The sequence below is a fragment of the Alternaria ethzedia genome (assembly GCF_023757985.1).
Source record: "Alternaria ethzedia strain BMP 0044 chromosome Unknown scaffold_53, whole genome shotgun sequence".
Taxonomy (NCBI): Eukaryota; Fungi; Ascomycota; class Dothideomycetes; order Pleosporales; family Pleosporaceae; genus Alternaria; species Alternaria ethzedia.
This window is the reverse complement of record NW_026056246.1, coordinates 36896-56655: the sequence shown is the minus strand read 5'-3', so window position 1 is coordinate 56655 and position 19760 is coordinate 36896. Positions and strand designations below refer to the sequence as shown.

At 54.1% G+C, this 19760-nt stretch overlaps 7 protein-coding genes across 7 annotated transcripts; 2 read left to right on the top strand and 5 right to left on the bottom strand.

Moving 5' to 3' along the window:
• Positions 1-248: 248 nt before the first annotated feature.
• J4E87_010643 (uncharacterized protein) lies at positions 249-1802 on the top strand (the record flags this gene model as incomplete). The annotated part of the gene is made up of 1 exon (XM_049382215.1): positions 249-1802. One exon carries the CDS (start codon positions 249-251, stop codon positions 1800-1802), a length of 1554 nt encoding a protein of 517 aa, XP_049228039.1.
• A 713-nt stretch (positions 1803-2515) lies between these two features.
• On the bottom strand, positions 2516-3396 carry J4E87_010642 (uncharacterized protein; the record flags this gene model as incomplete). The annotated part of the gene is made up of 3 exons (XM_049382214.1): positions 2516-2880; positions 2927-3071; positions 3136-3396. The coding sequence occupies 3 exons, from the start codon at positions 3394-3396 to the stop codon at positions 2516-2518; spliced, it is 771 nt and encodes a 256-aa protein (XP_049228038.1).
• A 2963-nt stretch (positions 3397-6359) lies between these two features.
• Positions 6360-6970, bottom strand: J4E87_010641 (uncharacterized protein; the record flags this gene model as incomplete). Its single annotated transcript, XM_049382213.1, has 2 exons — positions 6360-6760; positions 6814-6970. 2 exons carry the CDS (start codon positions 6968-6970, stop codon positions 6360-6362), a joined length of 558 nt encoding a protein of 185 aa, XP_049228037.1.
• Positions 6971-8014: 1044 nt separating this feature from the next.
• On the bottom strand, positions 8015-9241 carry J4E87_010640 (uncharacterized protein; the record flags this gene model as incomplete). The annotated part of the gene is made up of 4 exons (XM_049382212.1): positions 8015-8196; positions 8493-8705; positions 8756-9099; positions 9237-9241. The coding sequence occupies 4 exons, from the start codon at positions 9239-9241 to the stop codon at positions 8015-8017; spliced, it is 744 nt and encodes a 247-aa protein (XP_049228036.1).
• A 215-nt stretch (positions 9242-9456) lies between these two features.
• Positions 9457-10874, bottom strand: J4E87_010639 (uncharacterized protein; the record flags this gene model as incomplete). Its single annotated transcript, XM_049382211.1, has 3 exons — positions 9457-10584; positions 10637-10755; positions 10802-10874. 3 exons carry the CDS (start codon positions 10872-10874, stop codon positions 9457-9459), a joined length of 1320 nt encoding a protein of 439 aa, XP_049228035.1.
• Positions 10875-11370: 496 nt separating this feature from the next.
• On the top strand, positions 11371-15296 carry J4E87_010638 (uncharacterized protein; the record flags this gene model as incomplete). The annotated part of the gene is made up of 4 exons (XM_049382210.1): positions 11371-11655; positions 11711-13334; positions 13381-13497; positions 13543-15296. 4 exons carry the CDS (start codon positions 11371-11373, stop codon positions 15294-15296), a joined length of 3780 nt encoding a protein of 1259 aa, XP_049228034.1.
• A 539-nt stretch (positions 15297-15835) lies between these two features.
• J4E87_010637 (uncharacterized protein) lies at positions 15836-18740 on the bottom strand (the record flags this gene model as incomplete). Its single annotated transcript, XM_049382209.1, has 3 exons — positions 15836-17805; positions 17854-18481; positions 18567-18740. The coding sequence occupies 3 exons, from the start codon at positions 18738-18740 to the stop codon at positions 15836-15838; spliced, it is 2772 nt and encodes a 923-aa protein (XP_049228033.1).
• Between the last annotated feature and the right edge of the window lie 1020 nt (positions 18741-19760).

The following is a 19760-nucleotide window of genomic DNA, read 5'->3' as shown; positions in this document are numbered from 1 at the left end:
ACTTCTAGCTAACTTATTATTAGTATGTAGCTTCCCAGCTAATATACACGAGCATGAGAATATTAGATATTGTCGCTCAGTCCCATCGCCGAAGTTCCCCTTAAGACAAGGAGTTCTCTGTCTTACCTCCGAGTATGAGTGGTGCTAACAGCTTAATAGATTTGGACGGAGAATATCTTCTCAATTTCATCGAGGGATTACATCCAGACATCAGGGTTATACTGGACTGCGGAGCGTCAATCTTACAAATGAGCAACCGAGAAGTAGCTGAAGCCTGGCTGAAGCTGCGAGACAACGACATCTCGGCAATAGTCTACTTCGAGAACGAACAGCTTTCAGTGCTGGACCGCACTTCGAAGGTCGAGTCTTTCCAAACTTCTCCTTACGCAAAAATGCTGGAATCGTGCATCGTCTATTTGGATGAAAGCCATACAAGAGGAACAGACATACCCGGGCTACCACGATACTACCGGGCTGCCCTAACGCTAGGCAGTCAACTGACCAAGGATCGCCTCACACAAGCTGCTATGCGACTACGGAAGCTTGGAAAAGGCCAATCAGTGTGTTTTGTCATACCCGGAGAGATACAGACAAAGATCTACGAGCGAAGCGGCAAGCCAATTGGTACTCCGATCGAAACGTATGATGTATTGGCGTGGGCGATCGGCGAAACCTGGGCGGACCTCAAGAGGTCACTAGCACTCTGGGCAATTCAAGGCCGGAGGTTTGAGTGCCAGAAAGGCATGTTGAACGGCCTTGATACTACCAAAGAACAAGCCAAGGCTTTTCTGGAAGATGAAGCGGCAGATTTGGAAACTCGCTACAAGCCATCTGCACCGAACAACGACGAGTCCGCGCACCTCGACAACTGGGACATGTCCAATGTCAACATCGTCAGCATCGTTTCACGATGCCGTAGCTTCGAAGCTATGGGTGGTTTTGAAGCAGCCGCCCTAACTAAGGAGCAAGAGTGTGAGCTTGCACCGGAAATCGAAATGGAGCGCGAGGTCGAGCGCCCACCACGCTTGAAGGCTCATCCACATGATGTTCATACAGATTTGGAAAGCCTCATCCACACTGGAACTATCGTCTACGGCTCTACGGCTTTCGTGCCTGCCTTCGTATCTCTCAACACCACGAGCGCTGGAAAGCTATTCAACCTGAGAAGTCTCCCCAATGACTTGCTGGTTACCGCAGACTTCATGCGCACTGTCCAAATACCCCCAGGATCAACCCGAGCATCTTTCGTTTCCGACTCGTACCAGCGCCCGGTGCAATTCATCTTGAGCGTGCCAAGCTTCAGCAGCCCAGGTACTATCAGCAAGCTCATCATTATGAGCCCCTACGAGGTCAATCAGTTGCTACCCCTGATTGGGCAGTCGGACAAGGTTACGCTACACATCTACGCTCCACGGTTTAACGTCAGTTATGCATCGATCGATGACCTCATGCTCTACAACGTCGGTCGAACTTTCTCGCCTGGTTCGGTCTCACGTAGCTTGACGATGCAGCTTAATCTCTTTGCCGGAAGTCTTTATCTGCGCTCGTTGTCTGAGTGGGCCGAACTCTGTGACCATCTTGGTCTTCTGAAGGACACAGTGGAAGACGGCCAGGAAGCCTCTCCAGACGGGTTTCTCATGCCGCCAGCCGGTATCTGGAACTTGAAGAAGTCTCCTGTTCCCTTCCTGCGAGCATGGCTTATGAAGGTTCGGCGCGAGGGAGAGGGTATTGAGAAGACCCATATGGGCAAGGTGCTAAGCGGGGCTAGGCTGGAGGAGAGCGATTTTGCGGAGGAGGAGTAGTCGGCTCTTTTGGGATGTGACGTCGGGATCTGGAGATGGAGATTGATGAGAGCGGGGAGAGAATGAATGCCACACGAAGAGGCGGTCATGTCATCGGCACAGCTCTACACCACGGTTAGGAGCTCTGTCAATGTGTCAGCAAGTAGTAGGTATAATGCACCTCTATGTGTAATTTCTTCGGCATAATCGCGTGATGCTTCCGAGCGGTTTTCCGAGGTGTCGCGCGTCGCGTGTCGCGTGTCGCCTCGGTACTGTCATCGCCCCATTGAGACTAGCGCGCCCACGTCATCAGCGCCAGCCCTGGAGGGAGTTAGGAGTCCCTGTCATTTGCTGCATACACGCCATTGAATCCTAACATCAATACAAGTCTTGTGGTTGTTTATGCGTCTACCTCCATGATGCTGCTAATTACATCTTTGTAGACTGCGACACGAATCACACCCAGTACTACAGTAGTGCGCGCGATTAGCTACTTCCGGACTCAACACCACACCCATACAATCAGGCATCACTTGTCATCAAGATGTTCGTAGAGCAACCTTCTCGATTCGCGCAATTCTTTGTCGCCAATATATACAAGAAAGAAGTCAATGTATGTACAATGCTTCCAGAGCGAGCACAACAGATGCACTGCATCCCCGCCATCCAATGAAATCTACCGATGTCCGCCGATTCATCCTCCACATGTTGTTTGAAGTCTTGCTCGAGGCAACTTAGCAAGAAGAGAGAGGCTCCTTGTAGATGCAGGAGTCGGAGGGGCCCTTGGAAACGCTCTCGGGCTCGCTGCCAGAAGCAACACCCTTGAACTCCTCGCAGATGACCTTGACGGAGCTGGCGCAGTTGGTAGCGTCGATCGTGGCGGAGTCTCCGAAGTTAGGGTTGATGCCAGCAAGGAGCTTGCCGTTGGAGGCCTTGACGTTCTTCATGATGACGTGGCGCTCAGCGGATTGCTTGCAGTTACCGCAGGAGCGGTATAGCTTGCCGAAAGTGTCAACGGTGAAGCCGTCGATGGTGACGGTGCCAGCGCCGTTCTGCTGGATGACCTTGTCTTCGGCGCCGGTAGCTCCTCCACCGATCACTAGAAGGCGTTAGCTCAGTCCGGAGGTAGTGCAAACACCTCTTACCAGTTGCGTCACCATCTTTCTTGAGAGAAAGCGCGTCCTCGCAGACAGCAGCCCACCAAACGTTCTCGATGGTGCAGCTGCCCTCGCAGTGGACACCCTCGATCTGGTCCTCTCCGATAATCGCGTTCTTCAAAGTAGCGCCATCCTGCAGAGGTAGAGGTACGAAGTCAGTATATGTTTCACATGCACTTCCTACAGCAGTGACATACCTTCAGAATGAAGACCGCGTCAGAATCTCCGCCTTCGGCTTGGCCAGTGCAAGATACGCCACGACCATAGGTCTTGAGACCGCCGTCAAAGGTGCCAGTGATCTCCATGGGCTCCTTGAGCGTCTGGGAGCCCTTGGAGGCCGGGATAGGCAAGCTCGCCCGCTTGTTCAGGTTGAAGAAGTTCATGGGAGAAGGCTTGCTGGGACCGGCCGAGACGGCGACGGCGAAAGCCACGATGGCAGCAGCGACGGAGGCCTTCATGTTGATAGTTGGGTCGGTTGGGATTGGAAAAGCTGGAGAGCTGAAAGGTAGTTGGAATGAAGAGAAGGACGTTGGGTTCGGCTAGCGAATGTAATGCGTCGAGCAAAGGATTGAAAGAAGATGAGAAAGCTGAAAGACTGTAAAAGACTGTTGTTGGCTCGATGGTGAGTACAGATTTTTGGGTGCGTCTCCCGCTGCATCTTATACCATCCACAGATCTGTTCCGCCATCTTCTGAATGCCTGCCGTCGGGACAACTGCGGAAACTTGCAGGTTTGGCGAAATCGCATATAGATTGAACCCACACGGCTCCGCCCTACCCTCATGGGCTTTGTGCTTGGCGGTTATGCTCATCTGTTTGAAACAGTCCTTGGATTCGCGAATCGCGATCCGCGCGGTCTCTACCCGTTTCGCCTTTTACGCCAAGAGCGATGCGTTTCAAATGAGGTGACCTGGAAGTTCCTCCAATTGTATGTCTTGTGCGCACAGCATGGAGAACAACGTAACCGTGGAAGCTAAGCCTAATCTGCAGCATGTCAAGTGTTTATGGTATGGAAGAAGGTTGCGGCTACAGCTGTCACGTCCAGCACTCTCGAGGTCCTTGTTCTGCACCCAAAGCAAGTAGTAACGGCTGCGACATACGTTGTGTCTTCGCAACGCTCACACAGATTGATGGCAGGAGACCACAATGGCACATCTGCTGAAGTTGCGCGCGGGCATATCCCAGCGCGAAAACATTGCACTTGAGTGGTGGAAGAAACAACCCAACACTACAACTCGAGCACGTGGAGTCACAGCGCTTCTGGTTGTGATCGTCGCCATCACAGTTCTTAGTATATTGAAGTTGCAAACGTGCACCAGCACGAAGAGATCGGTGCCATCGAGCCGCCTCACCAAACACGACCCCGTTCTTCACAGACCACGTCAGGTTTCGCGGAACTTTCAGTAGCGTGGTTCGAGATCTGCTTGGCATTCCCCACTACCTGGTGAAGCAAGGGGCGGGAAGCTTGTGTATCGACAGGAACAGCAAGGCTGCAGACAACCCACTGACTCAAAGTATCCACATTATGTCGTCGACATCGAATTTTCAGATATCTGGCTGCATATCTGTAACAAACATGCTGAGTTGTTCAGTAAACATCGACAACCCGACGAAGGCAGCCGCCCGCCACAGCGCACCAGAACGCAGACATCACATCAGACACCGAAATGAGAGTGACATGCATGAATCAATCCTCCACGCGGCATTTTCGTACAACGCTCAGCGGTCAAGCGTTTTTTTTTTCTTTTGGTGAAACATACCCAGCTCCGAAGTTGACCCAGTCCAGACACCCTTCGCCATCTGACACCACCATCAACAGCACGAACGGCCTGACGTCGCAGGTCTCCACGCGCTCGTTCATCTCAGGAAACATTACTTTTGTCGCAGGAATGCATGCGACGGCTCTGAACGTCAATCGTAGTGCATCATCCTGCGAGCAATGACGGCAACGGTGTACGGCAGGCAAGCCGCACTCACTCCCTGAACGAGATCGCGGAGTGGTACGTAAGACGATCAAATGGTGCGTGCTTGCGGCTGGGGCCGTGGCTGTGGAGGCGCAGATGACCCCACTTTAACAGCCTTATCATGACGCTGCTGCGCACCTTCAGTGTTGCTTCAGTCTACACATCTCTCTGCCACGAGCGACAAAGACACCTGACATCTGACGCCTCCAGAAGATTCCCATTGATAGTAGCAGCAGAACACCAAAGACGGATTGGGACTTCTCACCTCATCGCTACGCTATCCGTCCGTGCGCTGGCTAGCGTTGGCTAGCGCCTATCCGATATATACAACTTTTTGGCCGCCGCTTCTTTGCTCCGCACCGCAAACTTCCCAGCTCAACGCACACCTAGTGTGCAAGCCGACCCTCGGTAGCCAGGCATTTGCGGTCCTTGCGCAGGTCAAGTATACCTGCACCCTATCTCTACGCCGAGATATACACCCGTTAGCCATTGCTCTTAAGTGAGCACGGTGAGACAACCGACCGCTGCTTCTCTGAAATAGTCGCCAGACGCGACTGTTTTGGGTGGGTTAGTCGTCGTACTATATCTATGGTCTCCTTAGTTTATAGCATTTCTTCTCCATCCTTGCGCAGGTCAAGTATACCTGCACCTCGTCAGCTCTTAAGTGAGACGTCGAGGCCCCGTTAGCCATTGCTCTGAAGTGAGCAGGGCCGACAAACCAACCTCCACTCCTCAGGAATAGCTGCCTCCGGTGACTATCTCGGGAGTTTAGGCATTGCTACTATATCTATGGTCTCCTTAGTTTATAGCATTTCTCCTTCCAGATGTCTTCGAGACAAACTACACCGCCCTTCTCTCCTCAGCAATGGAGCAAGAATCCGGGCTCTTCAATGATACGCGACCGACGCCGTGCAACACCTGAGACTTGGGTCACATATTGTGGACTCTCAAGCAGATTGGTAGGCAGTGACGCATCCTCTCCACACGGTTGAGAGCACTACAGTATGTCGACTATGGTTGTTCAAGACAGACGGCGTGAAGTTCATGTCTTGTAAGAGAACCTCGGAAGACAGCTGAAGCTTTACTTCCAGCGGCGCGAGTCGCTCACGACTCCCGCAATACACAACCATCTCGTACGCAAACGCACTTTTGCGATCCGAGACTTTCAGGTGGGCGTGGTAGCCACATAATCACCGTATCTACCCTTTGTCACACATCAAGGTCCATGTCGTCGTCAGGCATTTATGGCTTCTGCCCTTCATCACATCTCAAGGTCTATGTCATCTTCAGGCAGTTATGAAACATCGTCGTTTCTCCTGTCAATCCACCAACTACCAAAACAAGCTGACTACAAACAAAGGTCAACAGGGTCCATGATCCATCGCGACGAGCGACCATACCGAGCTACCGCCCAGCTCACCCGTCCTCTCCAAGCCAACACGGCCTCGCCAACCCCTCTCAAGCCCCAGGCTCAAATTCACTCTCCAACGGCCCTCCACAAACCCCTGTCAAACAAACAACAGCCGCCTGATACGTCACACTCCCCGTACTAGTACAATCCTTCTTCAGCTTCGCGCTTCCGTAATAGCAATTACCAACCGCCGCATTCAGGGACGAGACGGTATCAATCAGCACCCCATACTCCACCGAGTGGTCACGATCCGCGTCATTCATCGCCGCTCCGCAGTCGCCAGAAAAGCTGCCCGCAGACCTGACAATGCGCATGGTGGAGGGACAACCAGGGATCTCCAAGCCGCAGAAATTGTTGTTCTTCCAGTTGTTGAGTTTGCCGGTGTCGGCGGAGGTGCCGGCGGAACAGAAGTCATCGGTTCCGAAGCCGTTTTCCTGGCCTTCGATGCCTGGGGGTGAGTGTTAGGTTGTTGGGATCAGGGAGGCTGGGCTGGAAGGTTACCTGCGCTGTTCCACGTCCCGATGATGTGCAGTTGACCTGGGGTTGAGAAGTTGCCGCCGAGCTCGGAGCCGGCGTACTTTCCTATTATGAAGTCGGCGAGGGTGGAGGTTGTGTAGAGGCCTAAGAGGGGAATGAGAGTGAACTGTGGAGTTTTCATGTTGGGTATGGGAAGTAAGGTGTTCAGGTTGGATGACGGTGTTGCAGGAGAGTGTTGAAAGTGTTCTTTTATGTAGATGGCTTCTCTTTTCTTGTACCATTGATGTCTACTTATACATATCTTTCTACTCACCGGCTCTTACCGTCGTGATGTAGGTCGTCGCGATCAATCGTCAGCCAACTCTTCATTCTATCGTTCCACATATTCCCGTGCGATGCGCGTTGGCCGTATGTCCCATTATTTCTGTCAGTAGCCATGGTCTGAAGTTGCAATAAGCACCTTGAGGCCAACGCTTATTTCCTTCGGTATAAGAAGGGTGCATTCGGCTCCACCTCCAACAACAGTACGTAGTGGTAGTGGATACGGCGTACGCCGAACGCCCGTTATGAGCCCTCATTGAGCGCTCCATCCTTGACGTCGAATATAGTCGGCCTTGCCATCGTATAAGATAACTACTCAAATAGCTTTGCCACTCAATCAAGAGACTTGAGCATAACCTTGCCCATGAGCACGTGAGTATCCCTGAGACTTATATCCAAAGAGCTCATGGCAACCTCCGAAGCGCACATGTACTTGAGATTGAGACTGAACGCCCAGACAATTACTCTGGAGAGCGGAGTTGCGAACAATGGGGCTGGTAGGCCTGATTCTACCCAGCCCTACTGATCAAGTAGAAGCCACTACACGTGAATGGGGAAGTAATGCGAAGCTAAGAGATGGACGACATGAGCTGAGTGCTTTTCGTCACTTATGGGAAGAAGTAGGCAAAGGTATGGCCGACGGTAAGTCGGTGTGCGTGAAGCCTTGACTAAGACGCGGGATCTGAAAGAGTGTATATGACGAAGACTTGTTTGAAAGGTTGAAGCTAGGTTTTTAGATTTCATACGCCTATCGATGGGATTGATATTGCACAATGTGGTGGCACAGCAGACCAAATGTACATGCATGCATCCCATCGTACATGTCTAATAGGGGCCGCCCGTTCCTCCGCCATGCTCAGTTCCTATGCCCCGTCGCAGCAACACCAGACACACACTGCTCACTTCATCTTCCTAGCGGACCAGTATTGGCGGTGCCACCAGTCCTCCTTGACGACTTGCCTAGCATAAAGTTACCCAGACCACGTGCACCACTGGCAAGAGGCTGCCTGGTCATCGGCGAGTTTTGGTACGAGGAATGCGCATCCTGACTCAAATATGGAGGGGGCTGGCGTGAGCCACCGAGGACTGGAAGCTGACTTCTGTGAGCTTGCGAAGGCGTCCCAACGGGAGCTGTATCTCCACTGCGTTAGCTTGCGATACTCTATGTTCAAAGAAGAACAACTCACGACCAGTATTGTTCCTCACACCCAATCCCCGCCTCTGCAATTGTGGATCGAACGGAGGCCCTAGATGCACACCACCCTGCTGCTGCCGTCCACTGCTCCCAGAACTCCGACTGAAGTCTCTGTTGTGCGGTCTACCGCCACCGGTCTGCTGCGACATATTCATCTGACTGTAGTTGGCCGTTCCCGTCCGCGTACCTGGAAGGCGGTCGATGAACCGGTCTCCACGAGCAGTCTGGATCGTGTACGCCGCCTCATCACCAGCAGCATGAGCTACCTGCGTCGCCATAACATTGCCTTTCAATTGCTGGTAGAGAAGTTGGGTCTGCGCCTGCGCTTTCGTCTTCTGTTTGTAGGCTTTCGCAAGTTCATAGTTTTTGCCCTCGAGAATTTCCTGTTCGGCTTGCATGGCTACGCGACTGTTAATAATGGAGCATTCAGAGGAAGAGGCTATGACCAACCTTGCATCTTGTCTTGCAACGCCTTGATCTGCGAATTCGCATCATGGACGAGCTGATCCATCTGTTGACTGAGCGTATCGTACTTGCCAGTCAAGCCTTTCGCGAGGTGCTCCTGGTAGATAATCTCCTGCGACGTCTGATAGCTATGGAACGCCAGGCCGCGACTGGCACACTCCATGATGATTGTTGGACTCAAGCCGCTAAGTACCGACGTCTTGTAGTCTTCTGATGGGTTGAGACCGGCGACAACCACATCGTCGGGGTTGTGCAGCGATGAGTTGCATGCTGGACAAGTTCGATGCGCATTTGTAGACCTCGACAGCCCGGTGACATCTGCGCAATTGCTGCAAAAGACGTGACTTGTGCGATGGTCAGCGAAAAGCGTCAGAGGCAGGTGAGATGGACGAACCTGCACGTAGTAACCACGGCGCGTTCATGCAGCTGCGATCGACACTTGAGCTCATTGCAACGCAGAACGTACTCCATGGCGAGTGGCGGTTGTGAAGTGGAGGAAGTTTCGTCGGCGGATGGAAAGCACGATGTTGACGCGAAAGCACGTGGTCCGCTCACTGAGGCAAGAGCAACCCAACTCGTGTAAATTCTGTCCTAACCAGAACGTAGCATGAATGTGTGTCTTATGGATCCGCGCAACAATAATACTCAGGGTGCGTCCGTGGGGCCTGCCGCTTCAGTAATCGAGGCTATCGATCATCCTTGTCCGGCTTCCGCCGTTGCCTTGTGCTCTTCTTGCCAGCCACGGCTGTATCGTCCTCCTCTTCATCTCGACCCTTTGCGAGTTCACCATCCAACTCCCACTCCTCGGGGTCATACCAGTCCTCGCCATCGCTCATCTCTCCTACATGGCCTTCCGCTTTTGACCACTTGTATACATCCTGCCTCATGCGGTCGGCTTGTAGCAGGCCTTGATACAAGTCGGATGTTATCCGTGCGACCTCCTCCTGTTTCTGTACGTAGGCCATGAGGAGCATGCGCGTCTCCTCGGCTTCGTTCGGCGGAAGACCAAAGTCGCGGTCTGGCAACGAATCCGACGGATGTATGAAGAGAGGATGTATTGCGCCGACACCGCTCGAGGGTGAATGAGGTGGGGAGGGAGTCGAGGCTGCGTGCGCCTGTGCTCGTCTGCGTGTCGTCATCCTATGCGTCTGTTGCGACGCGGTATCGGACGCGTCTTCGGGCGTTCCTTCTCCATTCTCTTGCGCCTGCTCTGCATCTCCTGCGTGCGTTCCGTTGGTCACAGAATGTGCGCCATTGACCCTCTCTGAACTCGTGTCGCCGTTGGTCTCGGTCTGTCGACTAGTGCCATTTGGCTGGCCTGCATCCTCCATGTCTACGTCATGGGGACTTTCTATGGTTTCGCGCATTTCCGCATCGTGGTGTTGCTGCTCTCCTTCGCCCGCGCGCCCATTTGCGCTGCTAGCCCATGGCTCCTGGAACGGTGCCCTGCCCATAGCAGCCAGGGCAGCTGGCGCAAACGTGGAGTCGCCCTGCAGTTTCACGAATAGAGTCTTCGCCCGCGCGTTCGTGACCTGCTCTTTCCGCGAGAGGGCTCCAGCTTCGCTCGCGAGGTCTGTGAGATGTCGAGAGGAGTATGCTACGCTCAGGGCAGGATGGTTGGGTAGATCGGCGGCGGAGGTGAGCGGCGCAAGAAGGCTCTCGAGCTGTATGTTGCCGTAAGGATTCTCCTCGACAGCCTCCACATCTTCCTCGTCTTCGTAGTCTTCTTCGACTTCGACAACATCACCGTCCGCATCGTATCGTGGAGGGTTGCGCTGTAGGATGGACCTGTGGTAGCCGGCGTGCTCAATGCGCTGGAGGCGTCAGTCTACAGTCGACACCCGAGTCGCACAAGCCAAGACGCACCTTCTTGTACGGTCGCGGGTCAGAAAGGAAGTCTGGGTCGCTGGCGCGCGCATAATGGACCTTGCGCCTCAAATCCTGCTTGTTGCTGTTTAAGGGTGTTTCGGAGTCTTCTGTGTCGGCTGCGCAGTGTTAGCTAGGCCTGTGTCGAGGTAGGAATGAACCTACAGTCGTCTTTTCGCAGCATCTTCCTCTTCATGCTGAAGATGGTATCCATAATCTGCTGCTGTTGGCCCGCCATGGCGTCAGAGCCTCTGGCCAGCGCGAGCGTAAGGTGGTGAAGATGCGGGAGTATCGATACGAGCGGGTTCAGCTAGTACAACGGCTTGTTGCGCTGTCAAAGGTATTTGGAGGTGTGGATACGCGTAGCGGCGAAGCTGGATTGCAAAAGTATAGCTGTAGAGTGTCGGAGAGAAAGTGTGGAGGGATCGGGCGGCATAGAGAACGTGCATGGCAAGGGTTCAGCTAGCTTCCCGCGCCCATGTGTCGACCCGCGACCATCGATGACGAAGCCGCGAACAATCTGTACACTATCTCCATGCTGCCACAAACACGCTTGATATCGCCAATCCGATACAGCACCTAGGAAGCCCACGTCTGGCTTTGCGATTCTCGTGCGACGAGCAAATCCACTCCGCAGCACTTCCGCTGTCCCCAACTCCGAAAAGCAGCACCACGTCGACACCACGCTTGTGAGATACAAGCTGGAAACCACGCGACTCGGGCATGGAGTTATAATGGAGGCATACCCATCAGACTTCACTGCGCACAACCTACCGTTTATTGTCCTTTCAGGCCTAGCGACCAGCAAAGAGGCCGATCCCCCTCCATCGGTTCAGCATGTGCTTCCTGGGCGCGCTGTCACAACTATCAGCTCAGACCTACCACCTGCAGAAGGTGAACGGGCAAATGAACTACTCCAAGAGTTTTTAAGTGCAGACGGCACGAATGCGCCGTGGAATGGGCGCGACTTTAGTCGCCGAGGCATCACGCATGGCTTCAGAATACGGAGTGTAGGAAGGGTACATGCGCCTGCGATTATGCCACGGGAAGGAGCCATGGGCTGATGTTTGCTAGAACTTCCAACTGCCTCCGAAAAAGGCAGATGCGCCCTCAAACTCCGAGACAACCCCTCCAGGCAGTCCCACCATCGCAGCCGCAACATCCTGGGTCCTGCATTCGCCCATATCTCCCCTCTCGCCAGCGTCGCCCTCCTTCCCCGACGGCGTCATCGCTCCTGCCTGGGTCGCCAAGCACCAGCACTACGTTCCTTCCGTATTCGTCTCCTTCTTCAACTTCACCACAGACCCCATTACGAACAGCTTGCACGATAATCAGCTAAAGACGGACATCAACAAGATCAAGAGCCAGATACAAAAGTCAGATTACCGAACAAGATATGTTGTGGTATTGCTGAGTGACAAGACTATCATCGAGGCACCAGACATCGAAGAGCGACTGGCGACGATACGGCGGGCTACAGGCTTGGATCCAAAGAATTCACTCTTCTTTCTGCCTCCAAGAACATCCAAGGTCGAGCTGCAGGCATTCGTCACTTCCATCCTGGCCATACTACAACCTGTCTGTGTGGAATACTACCGAGACCTCACGAAACATGCGCGGAGGAAGAAAGGACGAGGCACAATTCCGCCTCCGACAGCCCCACCAACGCGTGGCACCTCCCAAACGCTGTCGTATCCTGGGTGGGGTGTTCGCTATGACTTCAAGCTGGGTATTCTTGCCGAGTTTCGCCAGGAGATGGACGCTGCACAGCGACACTACGGGGCTGCTTTGGAGGCATTGTTTGGTGCCGAGGGCCTGTTTGAAACAACGGCAAGCTGGTCTCCAAGATGGGACGAGATACGACTACTAGCAGATATTATCGCACTACGACACATTCGATGTCAACTATGGAACAATTTCCCTACTTCCGCGGTCCAGTCTTGGTTGCGATACAAGTGGAGATTACAAGACGTGCTCGATCGCCGGGGCAAGGGTACTAACAACTATGGTTGGCAGGCTTGGGAATCTACATGGGCCCAAGTGATGGCTGAGACGGTACGACGAACAGAATTGCCAGTTTTCAAGATACGAGATCCTGTCCCGGACACAGATCCCTTGCCAGACATCCCTAACTCGCTATACTCTCAGCCCGAGAAGCAGTTCCCAGTAGGAGAAAGACTACCACCATGGGAACTATTACATCATGCCGGATATTGGCATAAGATTTCCAGTGACCACGCAAAGAGGCGCTACATTCTTGCCAGAGAGATGCCAGAGGAAGACCGAACACCACCCGGCATGTCTCCTGCCGCCAAGGTCTCTGCTCGGAATCAGATATACGACCACTACCTCGTTCCCCAACCGCACGAAGAGTATCCTGTACCTGGTATCGGCAATGGGTTCGAGCACTGGAAAGACATCTCATCCAAGCTTAATGCCGCGATAGCTGAGTTCAGAGCTCGGGGACAACACCGGAAAGTAGATCAGTTGCAACTTGAGGTGGCTCGAACATTGCTACACGTGAAAAGATTTCACGATGCGTTCAAAGTACTGCGATCACTCTGGGAAACGATGGCATGGCGGAAAGAAGGATGGTGGAGCTTAGCTTCGGAGGTAGTATGGACTCTGCATGAGTGCGCACTGCGAGTACAGAGCCGAGAATCATATGTTGCAACGGAGTGGGAGCTGTATAGTCAAAGTCAGTGTTACTCGTCTTTCACACGAAGCTTCACTAACAGCACCAGCAATCCCTGGCAAGACAAAATACAAGTACGACTTGATGACATGTTTAGACGTCTTCTCGGATGCGACTGCCGAGAAGGTGAGCGTGAGTCTAAATGCTAAAGACCACATATCCTGCTGTAAGTGCGAAACTCGTTTTCAAAATTTAAAGGCTGACCTTGCAGTGTCGACGTCCTTCGCCTTTGCTGAAGCAGAAGGTAATGTGGGCGAACCACTCCACGCACAGCTCGCCATCACCTCCAATGCTCGACCAGGCTCCGCTCCTATTACATTGTCTTTCCTCCAGTATCAGTTCAATGGGGGTTTGGCTGAAGTCCGCTTAAATCACAACGCCGACGAACCCTCCGGAAGTACCTCAGTCATGTACACCTGCACATTAGAAGAGACGCACTCCGCTACCGGAAAGCCACGCTGGGCCGGAACAGCTGATCTCACGCTCCACCCGGGGCAGACTAAAGTGTACAGTCTTCCCCTCATTCTGCGCGAGTCTGGGGATGTCGATGTTGTCGCGTGCGTCTTCGGCGTCAGCACGGAAAAGTTCGACCTCGTTTGCTCAGACACAGACCCGGAGACTCCAACTCATCCTGTTTGGTGGATCAAGTCAGATACCAAGATCAAGTCAAGATCATTGAAGCATGGATCTGGTATGTCGGTGCACGTACTACCCAAACCGCCAAAGATGGAAATCAACCTACCGGACGTTCGCAACCAGTACTACACAGATGAGTCAGTGACACTGGCAATAGAGATTCTGAACCAAGAAGAAGAGGACACTGAAGCTGTCCTTGAGGTGCGATTACTGGGTCGCTCAAAAGACACGTTGAGCTACACCTGGGTCGAGCGTCCGGCAGAGTCACCCATGAAGGAAGTCCCGCCAGCGCTCGACGGTTCAACAGATGTAGACCTCCCAGGCCATGTAGTAGGGAAGCTGGCCCAAGGTGCCAGGACAACAGAGAGAATCCGCTTCACTGCACCCGCAGATCCAGCAGACTACGCCTTGGAAGTCAAGGTACTATACCACCTCCTTAGCGACCGCGACATACCCATCTCCAAGATCATGGTCGCCGACCTCGTCTTCAACGCACCCTTCGAAGCGAGCTACGACCTCATGGCACGCGTGCACCCCGACCCATGGCCCAGCTATTTCGAGCTCCAAGAGGCCGAAAGCAACGTCAACCCCGAATCGCCCGATGCATTCGGCATAGCACAGAAATGGGGCCTACGAGCCAAAGTCGCATCCTTCGCCGACGAGCAGCTCGTCGTCAGCGACCTAGCCGTCCAAGTCCACAGCATCCACGGTGGCGCAACATGCGACGTCACGAAAGAATTCACCATTGCAGAAACCCCCATGGAACCCCAGGTCCTCAGCGAATGGGGCTTCAGCCTGGATATCCGGAAGAACAACCTCGAAGAACGTCGCTCCACCGCCCTCGACACAACTCTCAACATAACATGGAAGCGCACGTCCGACCCCACCGCCTCCCCAGTAACATCCTCCCTCCCCATCCCGCGCATCCAAATCCCCTCCTCAGAACCCCGCGTCCTGGCTTCCCACCACCTCTCCCCCACGACCCCTTCTCTCATCCATCTCGACTACGTCCTCGAGAACCCCACCATGCACTTCCTCACTTTCGAGCTCGCCATGGAAGCCAGCGAGGACTTTGGCTTCAGCGGACCTAAACTAAGGACGCTGCATCTCCTGCCTATGAGCCGGCAGACGGTACGGTATAATTTGCTGTCGAATGTGGAAGGGGATTGGATTATGCCGAATTTGAAGGTTACGGACAGGTACTTTAATAAGACGTTGAAGGTGCAGGGGACGGAGGGGATGAGGGTGGATAAGAAGGGGGTGGGGATTTGGGTGCCTGGTGATGATGGAGAGGCGGAGCAAGAAGTTGGGGGAGCGAAGGTAGAGTAGGGGGTGGAAGTAAGTTGCTTGAGAGCTTAGCGGTCTTGATGAGTGATGCAGTAGATGAGCTTGGAGCTGTAGAATTGTGCTTTCAATATACGAATGATGATAGTAAAACGCTAGATGCGACATGCATATGGACAACCTCACAATGGTAAAGCTGCCTCAGCAGCCATGTGTTGCTAGCAGCTGCACCCAATTCACGACAAAGGGTCCAGAGCGGACTCACGCCGCAAAGATAGTCAGAAAGCCAATCAACATTTATAAAGCGAGATCCAATACCATCCCGTCTCGTCCGCTACCAACCGCTCTCACCCCCCTACCAAAGAATACCAGAAGAATAAACATATGAGATTCGTGGGTGTTGTAACCCGTAAAACGGTGCTTTCGGCAAAAACCCCTCCACACACTAAAAGAATTACAATTGCACATAACAAAGCCTCTCTCGTAGAAGTGAACCATGCTTACCAATGCCCGCGAAATAATCAAAAGAGAAAAACGCCTTAACCCCTTCTTCTTCTTCTTATCTGTACTCGAACTATCATCAATCAAAGTCTTAGCTCTGATAGAATCGTCTGAGCCATATTCTTGTACTGCCATGTACCCCCATCCACTTTCTTAAACTGGATGCCGTGCAGTGTTAGCAACGGGACCTTGACGATCAAAATCTCAAACACCAGACTCATGCTAGAGCCCATGTCGCTCTGCACCTGCGTCGATGTTTCGCCCGCCGCTAATGCGCGGCGTGGTCGTCGCTCGTCCCGTTCTTCGCTGCCGTCAGACTCGTCGGTATTCGTGTAGCTTTGATCCGCAGGCGATGGCCGTGATCGCGATTTCGGTGTCCCTGGTGCTCGATGGTTGTCTCGGAACTCATCACGATCTCTGTCGCCACCCATGAAGCCCCCAAAGCTAATCTTTCTCTTGTGCCCTCCACTCGGTGGGGACGCTGGCGAGTCCATGGGTTTGTTCATGTCGATGCTGGGTGCGTGTCGACATCGGAAGCCACCTTTAACTTCGGTCCACTCAACACCAAGCTGGTCGAGCACCCTTATTAGATCATCCTGAATGATGGGAAGGGGCTTGGTGCTTGTCGTTGAGACGCTGAAAAGACCTTTGAGAAACACAGGCTTCACAGCATCTGGGCTGCGACTAGCTTCCGCTTGCGCTTCTGCAAGCTCTGCATCTGTCTCTTCGGGTACATTGGCTTCCTTTGCTGCTTCTCTCTTCATCCTCCTCGCTTGAATACTTTCTCTTCGCGCGTGACCCAGCGATTTGGCCCGTGAAGCTTGCATGGGCCGTGGGCTCGAAGTGAGATCGTCGGAAGCAGCATCGTTGTTTGGTCGAACTTTATTCGCGCTCAACTCGGATCTATCTGTTCTGTCTGATCCACTCGTGGGCGGAGGGTTTCCAGGGTCTTCCGAAGATCGACCGCGTCGACTGAGTCGTCTCCGGAGATCAGCCGAGTTGACGCTGGTGGAGCGACCGAGTGCCTTTAGTTTCCGCGCAGCGCTGTTGCCAGTGCCGGGAGGTGAGAGTAACTCGGGTTGATTGTTGGCGCTGTCTGGAAGATACGAGGCAGAACCTCCTTCGCGACCGCGCGGTCTTCGAATGCTGAAGCTCTTTCTCGGCACGGTGGCTGGCGCTGGGGCCGGTGCGGGTTCGGCGGGACTGGAGATTGCGACTGCTGGAGTTGGTGGAGGCAAGGGCTCGACGGTCCGGTCCTTCTCATGACTCCTGTACTTTCTGGTACTGAAGCGGCGCAACAGACCTACGGCAGCACCCTCTTTCTTCGGTTGCTCAACCTGAGGCGGCAACACCGGGGGCGGGTTATTTAGGTCGACTCGTTTCAGACCTTCGGTGATGTCATCTTCACCGTGGGTCCTTGCCCTTGGTCGCGACCTTCCACCTGTGGGCTTTTCGCCAGCCATCTCGTAGGCAGCTGAGTTGGTGTATGCCGCTGGCGGTGGCGGAAGATCTGGCATTTTCAAGGGTTTTTCGTCCGGCTCCTGGGGCATGGCAACAGGACCTGGGTTGGCTTCCTGCCGTTCACGATCTCTCTTCTCCTTGACCAGGAAGTAGACTGAGAGGAGAGGACTGTATGCGTTGACTGGATCCATTCCCCGCTGAATGTCCTCGGATGACGACGCAGTCAACTGCTCACGACTTCCGATTGAAGTGCGTCTTTTGTAAAAGTCGAATATGCCCTTCTTCTTCTCCGCTTCTGGTGTCTGTGCCGTCGCCTTGCGGGCCGCCGTTCGCACAGCGCGTTGATATTCCTCTGACTGAATCACATTGGTCAGTTGCGTGGTGATGTACTCCGTTGTACCGAAGTCGAAACCCTGCATCTTCTCAATAATCTCGCTGTCCAGAGGTAGCTGCACGGGTTCTCTGTGGGGCAGGTAGTTTTCGGGAGGGCTGTTGAATCCCTTGGTAAGCCAGGGATGGCTCATGATCTCCGAGAGGGTCAGTCGCTGGGTGGGGTCAGTTTGCAGCATTCGGTGGATGAGGTTGCGGCATTCTGGGGGGATATTAGCTCAGTATGGAGTTGTAAGTCGGCGTAACATACCTGCGGACAACCATGGAGGATAATCGACATGACCCTTCTTAATCTTGGCATGGAGCTGTGGCATGCTCTGGTCATCGAACGGCACCTTGCCGCAGACCAAGACGTACAGCACAATGCCAAAACTCCACACGTCGACCTCCGGGCCAGTGTATTGTTTGGCCTGGAGGAGTTCGGGGGCGGCAAAGTACAGACTTCCACAGAATGTCTTGAGCTGGTTCCTAGGCGAGAACAAGTTACTCAGTCCAAAGTCAATAATCTTGATGTCGCCCATCTTGCTGATAAGAATGTTCTCAATCTTGAGATCTCGGTGAACGATGCTGTTCCTGTGGCAGTAGTCCAGGGCGCTGGCAATCTGTCGAGCGAACTTGCGCGCCTGCTTTTCCTTGAGGCGGCCGTGGGAGATGATGTAGTCGAGCATCTGTCCACCATTGACGAACTCGAACATCATGTACCAGTGGAAGTTTGTGCGCACGACATCCTTCATGCCGCAGATGTAAGGATGGTTCAGCAGACTGACAATGGCAGCCTCTCTGGCGGTTCGGACTTCTTTGGAGTGGTCGGCTCGTTCGCGGTCGGCGGCGCTCTGGTGCTGGTCCTGGGACTGTCGCGGGACGATCTTGACGGCGGCCTGTTGTGATTAGTACGTGTTTGAGTGTTCCTCTATCTCAGCTGGATGCGCCATCATGCCCCACGTAAACAACCAAAGTACACACCTGCTCCCCGGTCTCGGCATTCTTGGCCAGCTTGACCTTTCCCATGCTGCCGGCGCCAATGGTCTTTCCGAGCGCCCATGTTCCGGTGCTGGGTGCGGTGATGGTGGTCCTGCGCTTGTTGACGGGCTGAGGCTGGCCCGGCCTGGCTTCGGCAGCTACGCCATTGACGGGCATTGCGGAAGTCGTCGACGCGTCAGACGCATACCGCGTGTGGCTCCGGCGGGTGGCTTCGCTGCGGCCTGGGTCTTCGCTGCGGCGTGAGGGCTGCGGTGAGGGCTGCTCGTGGGCGACGTTGCTCTGCTCGTAGTCTCGGCGGGCGACGTTGGGGAGGCCGCCTTGCTGATGGCGGCTTGCGGGGGGCGCGCGGCTGGCGGTGGGCTGGCTCTGGCTCTGGGAGCGATGGGGGCGGTCGATGGATCTGCGCGACGAAGAAGAGGTGCGCACGACGGCGGGCGATGATGGGGCGGCGGCCGACATGGTGAATGCGCTGCCTCTACCACGGTTACGCGCAACGCAGGGAGCAGATGCGGGCCTCGATTAGCACAGACGCACTGGGCGTGGAGCGAGCGCAGAGCCGCAAGCAGCAAGGCTATCGTGACAATGTGGAGAGATTACTTTGTTGTCCTCGGTGGGTACTGCGGCGTAAGGGTACAAGAGGTTAGGGGCCGGTAGATGGCAGTCGCCAAACTTGGCACCGGCGTGTTGGTAGGCTGGTCTAGATAGGCGTCTGCTGGGACGGATGCAGAACACGGGTTACAGCAGAGAGATGCAGCATCGACGTCGAGAGAAGCATGTACTGCGCCCGCCCGAGTGCATGTGCTGTGTTGTTATGGCTATTTCTGGGCGGAGGTCAAACACGATAGCTCTCTCGCTCCACGCCTAGCTCGTCGCCCAACGCCAGGCCGCTGTCGTGGGGTAGGTTTTCCTTCGGGACAATGCGTCCACCCTGTTTCTGCGCTCCTCCTTGTCTTAATCCATACCTATCATAGAAATACCTCAGGAGGCACGCTTTTCTCTTTGTCGCTGCCTCAATCTCACAAGATTGCGCTCCAGCTGCTCTATCCATTGATCAGGGTCTCAACAAGCTTAGCCGGACACCAGCCTTGCTTGCTATTAGGCCGCTCGACCCAGGCGCGGCACTACATCATCGGGCCCACCCTGCCTACTAACTCCTTTGTCTTAGTCCAACGGCAG